Source organism: Sander vitreus, chromosome 2 (genome assembly GCF_031162955.1).
Source record: "Sander vitreus isolate 19-12246 chromosome 2, sanVit1, whole genome shotgun sequence".
NCBI classification, from domain to species: Eukaryota; Metazoa; Chordata; class Actinopteri; order Perciformes; family Percidae; genus Sander; species Sander vitreus.
This window is the reverse complement of record NC_135856.1, coordinates 2,285,618-2,301,225: the sequence shown is the minus strand read 5'-3', so window position 1 is coordinate 2,301,225 and position 15,608 is coordinate 2,285,618. Positions and strand designations below refer to the sequence as shown.

The window sequence follows — 15,608 nt, the reverse complement described above, 5'->3', positions numbered from 1 at the left end:
ATTACAGGCAGGGCTGGTAAGTGTTAGGTGTATATAAGGTGAAGCTGACGGGCCTTTACTGTACCAAACCGATCATGCTTACTGCCGTGCGTGCCACGCGTTTCCTAGGTGACAGTATTTAGTTTTCACCGTGAAGTCAAGATCCCTGGCTGAAAGATCTGTTTCATGTTGACACCACGTTGTCTCATTTCATTCTGAGATCATTTTCCGTTGGATATTGTAATCAATGTTAGAGTGTTTGTTTGTTTACACGACATTATGGTTTATTTATCATTCATTTGATTCTGGTAGTCCATAAAGGGACTTTTGTAGTTTTTTCACATGTTCAATATTTAGCCTTTTACCTCTGTTATAATAATAAATACATATATTCGTTGTTATAGCCCCCCCCTAAAGGTCTGATCCTGGAATAACACCCTGAAAAAAAGCAAGAAAAACGTTGAAAAAAAACAGCTTAAATCTTGCCTTTGGCACCGTATCGGTTAGTGCCGGTGTTGCACCGAAATCTGTGACCCGTCGTGATCTGTGTCCCTCCTGTTAAAAGCGTAGCGCCCCCCCTCCGTGGTTAAGGTTAGAGACAAGGATTTGGTTCAGGTAGGGGGGGGGGCACCGATCTCGATGGGTCACAGACTTCGGTGTAACACCGGCTCTGATCTTTCTTTGTAACAGTGAATGAATCTACTAACATGTGTTGTGTGTGTATCACAGCAGGATATTTATCACACACACACACACACACACATATGCACAAACACATACAGTACACCACATGCACACACACACATACAGTACACCACATGCACAAACACACACACACACACATACAGTACACCACATGCACACACACACACATATACACATACAGTACACCACATGCACAAACATACACATATACACATACAGTACACACACACACACACACACACACACACCTGCTGCCGTTATCAGGAGGAAAACTCTCATATGAAGAGCAACAGTTATGTAAAAGCCTTTTATTTTACAAAACAAGATGTAGGCCAGAGATTATCTGCTCGACCTCGTGAACGACGGGACTGAATTTGACCAAACAAACAGAAAAAAAGTAGAAAGTAACAAAAACAGCTCTGTATGATTTACAAAAATCAACGTGGGAACCCAACGGTAATCCAGGGACCATGTCCCCCTTCCTCCCCCTCAGAGTCTCTGTGTGTCCAGCGACTGACCTCGGGGACTACTTCTTGGCGTACGTGATCTTCATGGCGCAGGTCGCTGTGATTCGGAAGCCTTGCAGTGCGTCTTTAGCCACGCCCGCCTGCGTCTCGCTCTCAAACTCCACGAAGGAGATGTCGTGTTTCCCCGGGACGAGTCGCACCTCTTTGAACCCGGGAAACCTGCAGAGGACAAACAACAACAAAGAAACCCTGTCAACACTAATCTTTATTTATAGAGAGCTCTTCAATTACGAGAGAGAGACAGAGAGAGAGAGACAGAGAGACAGAGAGAGAGAGACAGAGAGACAGAGAGAGAGAGACAGAGAGAGAGAGACAGAGAGACAGAGAGAGAGAGACGACAGGGAACTCACTGGTTGAACAGCATGGAGAGCATCATCTCGTTGGTCTCTTCAGGCAGGTTGTTGAGGAACAGGATGTAGTTCGGTGGGTTGTCCACCACCTGATTGGACAGCAGAGATCCCGTGTTAGAGTGCCACAACAAATCTGATCAGCTCAGCACACAGACATCGACGCTGCTACGTTTAGTTGCTCGCAAACTGCAGACTCCTACAAGGCTCCAATTATTGGCTTAGTTTAGACGAGTGAAAGGTGTCAACACAACATGAGGAGATGTTACTGTTGTAATGTGACTCTTCAGTGAGTTAGAGGAGTAAGAGTTGGAGGTTGAGGAACAGGAAGAGTAAAGTGTGAGTTATAGTGTGTGTGTGTGTGTGTGTGTGTGTGGTAGAGTGGGTGAGAGAGCGACGGTGATTATCTATCTCAAGTATTCTATATACAGATGAAGGATTGTAATCTTACTTTTCTTACATTTGTAGTACAAACTAGGCCAAAAATGACCCACTTTATTTTTTGTATGAATATTGAAACAGGACCCTGGTCCAGTCTCACCTGGACGGCAGCAGAGTTCACAGGCGCCGCTGATCCCTGCAGACAGCAAACACAAACAACCACAGTCAAAAATCACCGTAAGCGGCGCTTTCATGCTTACAGAACACGTGGACGAAGATTACCAACAACAGATTAGTAGGACGACCAATTTCTTTGAATCTACTAGACTGAAACTGTCTGGGGGGGGCAGTTATCACAGTTTTCGGTTCTTGTTATTTTTTCTTTTAATCTTTAACACTCCAGAAATATACTTCAGCATATGATATGTAGCTGACATTAGCATATTGGATGCATGTTGTACACAATACATGCACACAGTGGCAGTTCTATGTATTGTTTGATTTCTGCTGTCATCATAGGTAACATGATGTGACAAAATGTTCCCACACACCAGACTATATACACGACGCTGGAGCATCCTCCAGCTCCAGGCAGCCTTCCTCATCTCTCCCACCTGACATCTCTAGTCTTCCTCATCTCTCCCACCTGACGTCTCTAGTCTTCCTCATCTCTCCCACCTGACGTCTCTACAGTCTTCCTCATCTCTCCCACCTGACGTCTCTACAGCCTTCCTCATCTCTCCCACCGGACGTCTCTACAGCCTTCCTCATCTCTCCCACCTGACGTCTCTACAGCCTTCCTCATCTCTCTCCCACCTGACGTCTCTACAGCCTCCCTCATCTCTCCCACCTGACGTCTCTACAGCCTTCATCATCTCTCCCACCTGACGTCTCTACAGCCTTCCTCATCTCTCCCACCTGACGTCTCCACAGTCTTCCTCATCTCTCCCCCACCTGACGTCTCTACAGTCTTCCTCATCTCTCTCCCACCTGACGTCTCTACAATCTTCCTCATCTCTCCCACCTGACATCTCTACAGTCTTCCTCATCTCTCCCACCTGACATCTCTACAGTCTTCCTCATCTCTCCCACCTGACGTCTCCACAGCCTTCCTCATCTCTCCCACCTGACATCTCTAGTCTTCCTCATCTCTCCCACCTGACGTCTCCACAGCCTTCCTCATCTCTCCCACCTGACGTCTCTACAGCCTTCCTCATCTCTCTCCCACCTGACGTCTCTACAGTCTTCCTCATCTCTCCCACCGGACGTCTCTACAGCCTTCCTCATCTCTCCCACCTGACGTCTCTACAGTCTTCCTCATCTCTCCCACCTGACGTCTCTACAGCCTTCCTCATCTCTCTCCCACCTGACGTCTCTACAGTCTTCCTCATCTCTCCCACCTGACGTCTCTACAGTCTTCCTCATCTCTCTCCCACCTGACGTCTCTACAGTCTTCCTCATCTCTCCCACCTGACATCTCTACAGTCTTCCTCATCTCTCCCCACCTGACGTCTCTACAGTCTTCCTCATCTCTCCCACCTGACGTCTCTACAGTCTCCCTCATCTCTCCCACCTGACGTCTCTACAGTCTCCCTCATCTCTCCCACCTGACGTCTCTACAGCCTTCCTCATCTCTCCCACCTGACGTCTCTACAGCCTTCCTCATCTCTCCCACCTGACGTCTCTACAGTCTTCCTCATCTCTCTCCCACCTGACGTCTCTACAGTCTTCCTCATCTCTCCCACCTGACGTCTCTACAGCCTTCCTCATCTCTCCCACCTGACGTCTCTACAGCCTTCCTCATCTCTCTCCCACCTGACGTTAAGAAGCATGAAGAGACAGGGAATGGCGACACGTCTAGCCGCAGCGTCTGCTGGTTAGCTTTCATAGACCTAAACTTAACGGTGCCGACTCACCGCTGCAGGTTTCTTCATCAGGCTGACTGCCGACACCTCCTGAGCTTTCTTCTTCTTGTCCTTCTTCTTCTCCTTGTCGCCGTACGTGCCCTTCACCTTGGCGATGACCTCGGAGTCAGTCTTCGCGTACTGTATCCTCTGGAAAACATGGCGACATGTTATATACGTTTCTGCTTCTTTTGGCCCGTTGTGTGCCAAACCAAAAAACACGGGAAAGTGGTTTTTAATGCTACGTTTACACGTGGCCGCTATTTTCATAAACGGACATTTCAACCTCTCCGTTTTCAAAAAGTAACATCATGCACAGCTGTCAGTTTTCAGAAAAGTGTTCACACACACACACACACACACACACACACAGTAAAGAGCATGACCAACCTGTAGGTGGCAGTGTAACGAGAAGCTGCCTAGACCTCCGTTTGTCTTCGTTTACGTGCAAACGAAAATCTCAAAAATCTCCACTCTGGCCGGACTTTTTAGAAAGACTCGTTTTCAGCGGCGAATTCTCCGTTTGCGTGTAAACGGAGGGCACAAACGAAGGGAGATGTCTCCGTTTTTCAAAAGAACCGCGTACGTGTAAACGGGGCCTTAAACTGCAATGATCTGACATTCAAAGCAGTGATTTGGCAAATTTGCCGACTTTGAGACTCAGAAACTCCCCCAAAAGCAGAGGGAGTTGTAGTATTCTGGCTGTGAAACACGTCAGCATTGTTGTTGCTTGATTCTGTGATTGCTAAGGAACTTTCTTGCTGACTTTTGTCTGTAAATGCTACAATTTCTTCTTTTTTTTAAGTCACAAAAACGTCAGAAAATACAACAAAAATGACAACAAAAAGCTACATGCAGTAATAAAGTCAGACATTTCACTTTTTCCATTGACACAAAATGCATGTCAATAAACTATACATGTCTGTTAAATACTGCCAGCGTTCCACTAAAAAGAAAACTCAGTCTGAGTGATGCTGATGTTGCACACGCTCAGATTTAACTGTAGCCAGCAGTGAACCAACTCTGTTACGTAGGTCCATTTTTATTGTTTGACATTACAGAAGTCTCTCGTTAGTATCCTTCCTTCCTACGTAGGTCCGTTTTTACTGTATTGATGTTACAGAAGTCTCTCGTTAGTATCCTTCCTTCCTTCCTACGTAGGTCCGTATTTACTGTATTGATGTTACAGAAGTCTCTCGTTAGTATCCTTCCTTCCTTCCTACGTATGTCCGTTTTTACTGTATTGATGTTACAGAAGTCTCTCGTTAGTATCCTTCCTTCCTTCCTACGTAGGTCCGTTTTTACTGTATTGATGTTACAGAAGTCTCTCGTTAGTATCCTTCCTTCCTTCCTTCCTACGTAGGTCCGTTTTTACTGTATTGATGTTACAGAAGTCTCTCGTTAACAGGTTCTTGGAGGCTACTTCAGCCTCTCATCTAGAACTGACATCAGGGATCATGTCGTGAAAATGTGATGCTTTACGCTATAAAATAAATAACTGCTATGTAATGTACCCATCTCATTATTCTGTGGCTAACAGCAAAACAGATCTGCGTAAAATCTGGTTATTGTCGCAAAGTGACGCGCGCAACTCACAGCGGGTAGTGACACGGGGTAAACAAACGCAGCGTCAGTGTTCCTACCATGGGCTTGTTGTAGAACGGGAAGCCCTGAAGTTGCCTCAGTGCGTTGGTGGCGCCGGCGAGCTCTTTAAAGACAACAAAGGCCTGTCCCCTCATCTTCGCCGTCTTCATGGCCACGATGTCGATTATCTGACCGAACTGAGAGAAGAGCGCGTAGAGCGAGCGCTTCAACTCTGCCAGAGGAAAGACCAGAAGCAGAATATATCGTTAACACATCACAGAGGCTGGAACCAGAGGAATCTGATTGGTATTATACAGGAAGACTGACAGCTCTACTGAGTACAAGGTTTCTTTTTTAGTTCACACACACGTTTCACCATCTTTGTGGGGACCCGTCATTGACATAATGCATTCCCTAGCCCCTTACCCTAACCTTAACCATCACCACTAAATGCCTAACCTTAACCCTTACCATCACCCTAACCAGAACCTCATTCTAACCCTAATCCTAAAACCAAGTCTTAACCCTCAAACAGACCTTTAACCTTGGGGGGGTCCAGCATTTTGGGCCCCACAAGGCTGTCTGGACCCCACAAGTATACTGGACTCCCTGGTTCTTGGACCCCACGAATATAGTAAAACAACACACACACACACACACACACACACACAGTGATTAAATGCATTTACCTTCTTTCTTGACTTTATCATTTATATTGTTGATGTAAATGGTGTGATTTGGTCGGATATCCATGGTGGCGTCTGACCAAACAGAAAGAGAGCACGTTAACGTCTTCATTTACAGAAATCCTTTTTTGTTTTTAAAGCTTAGCGACACACAACTGTTCAAAAGATATGAATCTGCTGTAACATTGAGATTTTTCTTCTCTCCTTCCTTCAATAATAAAACTTGAACAGAGATGTATTGTCTAAATGTAAAAACAACTAAATAACATCTATTCATAAAGATGATCAATTATGTAAAAACTGTCTTTGGTGTTTTTAAATGGCTAATATACTACGTTAAGCAATATCTTTTATGTAGAAATCCTAAATATATACAGTATTCAGGTACAATCAGACACACAATAGAGAGAGAAAACCTACTACTATTACTTAATAATGTATTCAATTGTACATAATTAATTCCCCATAAACCCTTCCTGTCAACCAGCATTGGGTTTGTTTTGTAGACGAGACTGAAGAACAAAAACCTCTTACCTATTATTTACTACCAACAGGTCGGCTAACGCTACTAGCTAGGTTGAATGGGATATGAACTATGCCCAGAAAGCCTCAATAAAACTGCTATTATGGCATAAATCCCCACAAAGAAGCGTCTAACTGGAGCTAATGCGCAACACTAACGATGTTATCATTATCATGTCCCATTTCAATAGTTTGTTTAACGTTTTGGTGAGGTTTAATGCTCAGTTTAAGCTAATATTAGCATACGTGACGTTAGCTCAACGCAGGCTCATTCACAACGTTAGCCTAGCCTAGCCGTTAGCTAACTAGCTACTTAGCTAACTGTTTCTTGTGTTTTTAAGTAGTGTGACGCAGTGGTATCTGTTGTAAACACACTATTTACGCGTGTATAATCTGTCCCCAGCGCCCCTGTAAAACTACAGACGGATAACTATAAAGACAAAGCTGTATGCTGTGTAAATATTAAACTCACCTCTTCTCCACACCGCTCATATAAAACAGGAAGCGCCGGTTTCTGTTTTAAGGAGCCGTACCCTCTACCGCCCCCAGCAGGCCGGGAGGTGGAACTACAGGCCGCAGTTCCCATGTTTACACAACCTGATAAATCAGTGATCTCCTCAAAGAAGTGATGTCTTCAAGATTACTTAATATGTCTGAATCAGCGGTGGAAGAAGTATTCAAATCCCTTACTTCAGTACAAGTACAAATACTGTAAAAAAAAAATATTCATCCGCACCTTACTCATCTGTATATCTGTGTTTATATAGCCTACTGTCTGTTTATATAAGGATGTTTATTGTGTAAATAGGTTTGTTTTATTACTATTATTATTATAACTAATGCAATTTTTTTCTATTCCTTATACTTTATGTATATGTTTTTCTCCTATGTCTACTTAATGTGTATTTGTGTGTATTTTTCTTCTTCTTTTGAGCTGCTGTAGCACAGGAATTTCCCCAGTGTGGGATTAATGAAGTCTATCTTATCTTATATTATCTTAATACTCTGTCACAAGTAAAAATCCTGCATTGAACATGTATTTAAAGTATTAAAAGCTAAAGTATTCAATGCAGAAAGTGTAAAGGATCCAACCAGTTGTGTGTTTAATGGTCTGATCATTTCAGCTGGACTTGTAGTCGTTATATTGTTGGCCAGTTTCATTTATAATAAAACATCAGATGTTATAAACTACATGTGTTTTGTGGGCAGTAATCTTAATGTGTAAAGTAACTAAAGTAACTAAAGTAACTAGTAACTAAAGCTGTAACAGATGAATGTAGGGGAGTAACTAAAGCAACTAGTAACTAAAGTAACTAAAGTAACTAGTAACTAAAGTAACTAGTAACTAAAGTAACTAGTAACTAAAGCTGTAACAGATGAATGTAGTGGAGTAAAAAGTACAATATTTCTCTCTGAAATGTAGCGGAGTAGAAGTAGAAAGTGGCATGAAAAGAAAAGACTCGAGTAAAGTACAAGTACCTCAACATTTGGACTGTACAAGTACAGTACTGGAGTAAATGTACTTAGTTACATTCCACCACTGATTTTAAATGCAGGATTTATACTGTAACGTAGTGTTTTCACAGTGGTATTAGTACTTTCACTGCCGTAAATCTGAATATTTCTTCCAGACAGTTTTTTTCCATGTTTATACTCCTTTTACTCCAATAATCAGATGTGTGCTCTTTGTCTGCTCCTGGCTTCCGTACAGCTGTAATGTTTTTATCAACCGAGCTAACAGGCTAACAGACTCCTGACAGTGGCGATGGATGTGAGCCGGTTCACACCGGGACGGCGGCACTGTGTCACCAGACAACGATAACAACTGTCTACGGCGGCGACCTTCTTCTCCTCCTCACTATCTGCCTACTTTGTGTTTAAGTCCGTCGGTTATCTTGGTCGACTTTTGCCCTCTTTATCCCGCAGCGCCTACATGCTAACTAGCTAGCCTGTTAGCTAGCTATACTATATAAATCAGCGTCGCTCAAAACTAGAAGCTAACAAACTAACCGGGGACTGGACGGACATGTGCAATGGCATCGGTTCGGGTGGCTGTCCGGGTCAGACCCATGAACAGACGGTGAGTTAAAGACAATAACGCGCCAGACATCGTTTTTTATAAAGTATATTGTGAGAATGTGGTAGTTTTGTAATGCTAACTGAGGTAGCTAACGGTTAACAGGCTCCATACAGATGGAACGTCAGCCGTTGGTAGTATAACGGGTGTTTAAATTCATGAATGGACTCAGGAAAATAATTTCCACAACGTTTTAAAGCTTGTTATAATAGTGAAGTAATACCATTTAAAGTGAGTATTTTAACCTCATGCCTTGGAATTTCACTGTGGTGGTTTTCTGCAGCAACAGCAGGTGTTCATTCTGTGTTTTTAAACACAGAATGACAACATATTCTCTGTCCCAGGGTGAGACTTGACCTGTGGTGGAAGAAGTATTTATACCTTTTTTACTGCAGGAAAAGTACTATTACCCCACTGTAAAATACTCCACTAAAAGTCCTGCATTTAAAACCTAATCAACCTTAACCAACATCACCTAAATGTTATTGATGCATATATAATATCATACATATAGTATGTATCATCAAAATGTAGTTAAAGAAAAAATATTTTTTGTGCTTGGGCTTGTGACCCTTTAGAGCAGGAGTGTTAAACTCACTACGGCCACACTGGAAAATAATATTACATCCAGGGTTACATCCTACAGTTCAGTGACATGCTTTAATTTAGGAGAAAAGTCAAATATCTTTAACTGTATTACTGCATGTCTCATATAGTCTTCTCACTTACAATTTGGTCGACATAAAGCCTCAAAATAGTCAGTAATTTGCCATCATTGATTAAAAAAAAATAAAGTGACAAAACACGCTGGAAAAGTCCCCCCAAAAAAGTCAGAAAAAGTGGCAAAAAAACTGTAAAGGACAAAAACCATGCGGGCCAAAATGTATAGAGAACCCAAATTGAAATGCGAGTCAGATCAAAGTCTGCAAGGGGCCGGGTTTGGCCTGCGGGCCTTATGTTTGAGACATGCTTTAGAGTAAATCTGTGTCTGGTTGTGTTTGCCTGAGAAAGAAAAAGCATTAAAAAAAAAAAAGGTCTGGCAATTGTGGGTTTTGTGTGTCTTTGTAGTCGTGTTGTGTCTCTTTGTAGTAGTGTTGTGTCTCTTTGTAGTCGTGTTGTGTCTCTTTGTAGTCGTGTTGTGTCTCTTTGTAGTCGTGTTGTGTCTCTTTGTGGGTTTTTGTGTCTCTTTGTAGTCGTGTTGTGTCTCTTTGTAGTCGTGTTGGGTTTTTGGGTCTCTTTGTAGTCGTGTTGTGTCTTTGTAGGTTTTTGTGTCTCTTTGTAGTAGTGTTGTGTCTCTTTGTAGTAGTGTTGTGTCTCTTTGTAGTAGTGTAGTAGTGTTGTGTCTCTTTGTAGTAGTGTTGTGTCTCTTTGTAGTCGTGTTGTGTCTCTTTGTAGGGTTTTGTGTCTCTTTGTAGTCGTGTTGTGTCTCTTTGTGGGTTTTTGTGTCTCTTTGTAGTCGTGTTGTGTCTCTTTGTAGTCGTGTTGTGTCTCTTTGTAGTCGTGTTGTGTCTCTTTGTAGTCGTGTTGTGTCTCTTTGTAGTCGTGTTGTCTCTTTGTGGGTTTTTGGGTCTCTTTGTAGTCGTGTTGTGTCTCTTTGTAGTCGTGTTGTGTCTCTTAAACATTTTTGATATCCATAACGTTAGGGACATTTTAGTTACAATACCGGTTTAGCTTGGATATAAAAAGATCAGAGAACTTCTGCTGTAAATTGTAGCAAGAAGCGACCCTCAGATACTTATTTATTATAATGTACCAGGTTAACCACATGTATGGTTAAAAAGGCAGATATTAAAAGATCAAATTCAGGGTTTTGAAAAATCAATATGAGATCACCTAATTCAGGTTGTTACAAACTACAAATACCATGGCATTGTACTGGACAACAAGCTAAAATGTGACTCATGGACTGATCTTTTGCACACCGCAAAGAATGTACCTTTTAAAGAAACTGCTTGTTTTTAATGTCAATAACAAAATGCTCCAAATGTTGTTTTTTTATACTGCTTTTTATCCAAATTATCTCTTGTACCACAAGCTATAAAAGCCTTAAATCCGTCAAAATAAGCCAGATGTCCAGCTTGCCTGGTCATACCCAAGGGTGTATAGTGTATTGTAGTGCGTGATGCATGTTCTTCATGTTATGTCTGTCGGTGTCTGATGTAGGGACTATTTGTTTGTGTCATATGTCTGATGTCTTGTCATGAAGTGCCTTGCAAACCCTACTGCCCCACAGGGACAATAATGTTATCTACTACTACTACTACTACTACTAAACCCATCGATTTTTAGAGAATCCCATTATTTTAACCTAGTCCTATTAGGGGTGGGAATCACCAGAGGTCTCACGGTACGATATCATCACAATATAATATTATTGAGATTTTAAACATCCATTTCCAACTTCAAATTTTTCCCAATTTCTAATGATGTCCCCAAAAGTAAACTTTGTCAACATCTGTTTTATCTAAAAAGATATATTCTCTGTTTCACTTCAGTCTCATTTCAATTGTATTGCTCCAAAATGGGATTGTCAAGCAGACAGACTGACCAACACATATATAATAAAAGATCCATACTTGGCGTCTGTGTATCGATACAGTATTGCCACGGAAAATATTGCGATACTATGCTGTATCGATTGTTTTCCCCCCCCCCACCCCTAAGTCCTATGTGTCAAATGTTTTTTAGATTGATGGTAAAACAGTTTTTTTAAGTGGTACACTGAATTAATTGTCAACGTGGAAAAAGCTGCTAAACGTGGGTGACTTTAAGTTAACAGATACTAGTGTGTCTGCGTGTGATCGACATTTTTCACAGTTTTCTGACATTTTAGAGACCAAACAACTAATTCGTTCATCCAGAAAAATAATCCACGGATGAATCGACTCTGAAAATAATCGATAGTTGCAGCCGTATCATAAAAGTCGTTGCTCTTTTACAGGGAGAAGGACTTGACCGCAAAATGCATCATCAAGATGGAAGGGACGAAAACCTCCATCACCAACCTCAAGGTACTTCTTCTCTCTTTTCCAGATGAAAGAAAACCTTCACGTCAGATGTAACTCAGGCTAAATAAGATCCTCCTAATGGCTTGTTCACACCAAGGCAAAAATAAAATATTCGTGTCATGCCATTCGGGTGAGTTTGATCGCGGGATCATATTTTGATCATTTGTGTTTTAATTGCGTTACTCGCATACCCGTCGGTGTGCAGCTGTAGGCACCAACAACATTTATTTCCGTCATCATATGGCCAGAATACCCACTATTGCTGCTTTAGTACCTGGTGTGGAAGTCACAGATACTTCGGGAAGTCCAATATATTAATTATAACATCACCTGGTGGAGCAAAAAGCTCCCTAATGTTAACTGCCTTCTCCAGGAAGGAAACGTTACGTCTGATATCTGCCACTTCCAGCGCGACTTGAAGTATAGATTGTGCCGTTTTTTAAAATTGTAATAAACTGATAAAGTATGCCGAAATAACAACATCCTGATGCCGATTTGTAAAAAGTCTGAATTCATTTTTTATCAGGTCTGTCGGCTAGATGACACGCAAACAACTTTTAAAATGCTTGTTTTCTGGATGGAGTTTGGTTCTATCAGGGCTCTGCTAACATTGGAGCTGCTCCATAAACACAACAACGTACATATCATTTTCAGAACGTACCAGCTAGTCAAACTTCCCTGCTCACTTTCCCCAAAGAAAACTCCTTTCTTAACACTGATTTAGCTTTTGCGATGCATCTACTCGCAAATTTCTCGCTGGAGTTCAAATATTTTAACTTCGTGGCGTGAATGAAGCCAATTTCATGTCCTCGCCTCCATTCGCACTGCGCGTCTTTGCTTTGCCTTTGTATGGAATCGCACCGCCGATTGCGCATGAAACGCCTTGGTGTGAACGCACCATAACACCTCGTAGCTTGAAGTTGTGTCTCTACATTTTGTGTTCTCCAAAGACCCCCGAAGGCATCGCAGGTGATCTGACGAGAGAGCGAACCAAAACCTTTACGTACGACTTCTCCTACGACTCCACTGACTGCAAGAGCTCCACGTTCGTCTCCCAGGAAAAGGTAAACGCTGGTCACAGCTGTTTTTATTTGCTCTGCACGTTTTAATTAGTAGATTTAAAGAGCCCATATTCTGCTCATTTTCAGGTTCATAACTGTATTTAGAGGTTGTACCAGAATAGGTTTACATGGTTTAATTTTCAGAAAAACACCATATTTTAGTTGTACTGCTCATTGCTGCAGCTCCTCTTTTCACCCTGTGTTCAGGTCTCTGTTTTAGCTACAGAGTGAGACCTCTCACTGCTGGAACATCTTTGTTGGCAGTCGCACATGCTCAGTAGCTAGGTAAGGACTACATGCTCAGTAGCTAGGTAAGGACTACACGCTCAGTAGCTAGGTAAGGACTACACGCTCAGTAGCTAGGTAAGGACTACACGCTCAGTAGCTAGGTAAGGACTACACGCTCAGTAGCTAGGTAAGGACTACATGCTCAGTAGCTAGGTAAGGACTACATGCTCAGTAGCTGAGTAAGGACTACATGCTCAGTAGCTCAGTAGCTAGAGTAAAGGGACTACGTGCTCAGTAGCTAGGTAGGGACTACATGCTCAGTAGCTCAGTAGCTGGGTAAAGGACTACGTGCTCAGTAGCTAGGTAAGGACTACATGAGCTAGCTAGATGTTTCTGCACTTCCGTCCTAACTTCCGACTTCCAGGCTTTTTGTAGCTGGACGTATCATTTGTTGCGTCTACATATGAATGTTGAGAACGTTGGTGATAGTGTGATGCTTGCTACGGTTACTTTTCTAGTGATGAATCGGCGAAAACACGTTTTATTTCTCCGATTCACGGCTTTGTCCGAGGCGCTCCCTCTCTTCAGTCACTCTCTAGCTCGCTCCACCGTACATGCTCGCAGACGCACGTCCATCTGCCATTTTGACCAGTTAACAGCTTGTAACAAATGAAATGGATTATGGATGGTTCTATTTCTATAGTTTGTAGCCGACTTTACAAGATGACCCCTCTATTGGCTGTTGAAGACGTCTCCCCCACTGAATGACATAATTATGCCATATATTCCAAAATTTCACACATACAGGCAATTGGCTTCTCGTTCCTTGCCTTTAAAGTTCAGTTCATTTTAACGTAACGGGCTGGCGACAGCGGACAGAGAGCAGCGTAGTGGTGCGTCTGCTCCGGACATCCGCTCTACAAGCGTAAAAACGGGCCAGTCTTCTATTTCTATGTTTTACGTGAGGTGTGTGCGGCCCTTTTACACCGAAATGGATCATAAAGTGTCTATATATATCTGTCTATATGACTGTCAGGGAGCGTATCGGCAGTTTGGTTTTGAGAGCGTCCTCTGATGACAACTGACCGTAGATTGGTGTTTCACAGCTTGCGAAAAAAGCAACAGACACAGCGTAGCTTTTCCGGCTGGTAGCTTTCAGGTACAGACACAGGGCAACGTTAGCTTAGCGGTAGCCTGCTGCTGCGTTACATGGCATACAATCTTTCTTATCAAATCTCTTGTTGTTTTTGGAGGATTATTGGTAACAAAGGGTTGTATTTGGGTTCAGAGGGCGACGGATCGATCAAACTCTTGTTCTCGGTCTAAGCAGCTTGTTGCTGATAGACTCGGTGTGTTGACTCAGGACTCTCTTAACATGACTCAAGCTCGTCATGAACTGATATCACATTACAACAAACACACCTTGTAGTAAAAGGTTTTGCAATATCATGCACCAGTTAACACGCGTCAGCAGAAGCCTTAAACCTACACTGTGTAATGTTTTGAGTTGATTCTTAGCAACAAATATGTGCTTATTCATGTGTAATTACTTCCACCAACTAATCAAAGTATTCTCGTACGTAGAATCTGACATTCAGAATACATACCTCCATCTTTATAATACATTAACCAAAGAGGGACATACCTCCATCTTTATAATACATTAACCAAAGAGGGACATACCTCCATCTTTTATAATACATTAACCAAAGAGGGACATACCTCCATCTTTTATAATACATTAACCAAAGAGGGACATACCTCCATCTTTATAATACATTAACCAAAGAGGGACATACCTCCACCTTTATAATACATTAACCAAAGAGGGACATACCTCCACCTTTATAATACATTAACCAAAGAGGGACATACCTCCATCTTTATAATACATTAACCAAAGAGGGACATACCTCCACCTTTATAATACATTAACCAAAGAGGGACATACCTCCACCTTTATAATACATTAACCAAAGAGGGACATACCTCCATCTTTATAATACATTAACCAAAGAGGGACATACCTCCATCTTTATAATACATTAACCAAAGAGGGACATACCTCCATCTTTATAATACATTAACCAAAGAGGGACATACCTCCATCTTTATAATACATTAACCAAAGAGGGATATGCCTCCGCCTTTCGCCCTCTTACACTCAGTGGCACTGTGACGAATGCCAGGGGGAGATTACTCGCCAGGGAAGCGTAAAAGAGACCAAGACCAAAGTTAATATTGGAGCAGCTAGAACAGCTGCGTGTAAACGATGGAGATACTAAGAGATCATTTTGGGTTCGGCCACCGTAGGAGGAAGGGCTAGGAAGTAATATTCAGTTTGTTGTCCTATACAATTTCACCGCTAGAAGGGAGAACTTCTTACACAATGGAGCTTTAAAGATGTCTCAGCAGAAATGAAAACCTCTTTATTTTTTGCAGGTTTTTAAAGATTTGGGCGTGGATGTGCTGAAGGCGGCGTTTGAGGGTTACAACGCCTGCGTCTTCGCCTACGGTCAGACCGGCTCTGGGAAGTCCTACACCATGATGGGGAATCCGGTGAGACAAAACTCTTTGACACATTTCACATTTACATTTC

General features: G+C 42.3%; 2 protein-coding genes across 5 annotated transcripts in view; one reads left to right on the top strand and one right to left on the bottom strand.

The window, feature by feature from the left end:
* Positions 1-977: 977 nt before the first annotated feature.
* On the bottom strand, positions 978-7,184 carry snrpb2 (small nuclear ribonucleoprotein polypeptide B2). The gene is made up of 7 exons (XM_078272771.1): positions 7,108-7,184; positions 6,117-6,188; positions 5,487-5,659; positions 3,856-3,993; positions 2,100-2,135; positions 1,562-1,650; positions 978-1,370 (listed from the first exon to the last, which is right to left on the bottom strand). The coding sequence occupies exons 2-7, from the start codon at positions 6,178-6,180 to the stop codon at positions 1,211-1,213; spliced, it is 660 nt and encodes a 219-aa protein (XP_078128897.1). The 5' UTR covers positions 6,181-6,188; positions 7,108-7,184; the 3' UTR covers positions 978-1,210.
* Positions 7,185-8,343: 1,159 nt separating this feature from the next.
* The window catches only part of kif16ba (kinesin family member 16Ba), a 59,759-nt gene continuing 52,494 nt past the window's right edge, over positions 8,344-15,608 (top strand). For 2 of the 4 annotated variants that reach the window (XM_078272614.1, XM_078272604.1), the window contains exons 1-4: positions 8,344-8,715; positions 11,654-11,723; positions 12,671-12,784; positions 15,452-15,568. In XM_078272614.1, coding sequence (XP_078128740.1) covers positions 8,669-8,715; positions 11,654-11,723; positions 12,671-12,784; positions 15,452-15,568 — 348 coding nt within the window. In that variant the 5' untranslated portion in view covers positions 8,344-8,668. The remainder of the gene's footprint in view (positions 8,716-11,653; positions 11,724-12,670; positions 12,785-15,451; positions 15,569-15,608) is intronic. The other 2 variants (XM_078272632.1, XM_078272622.1) reach the window with 1 other exon arrangement.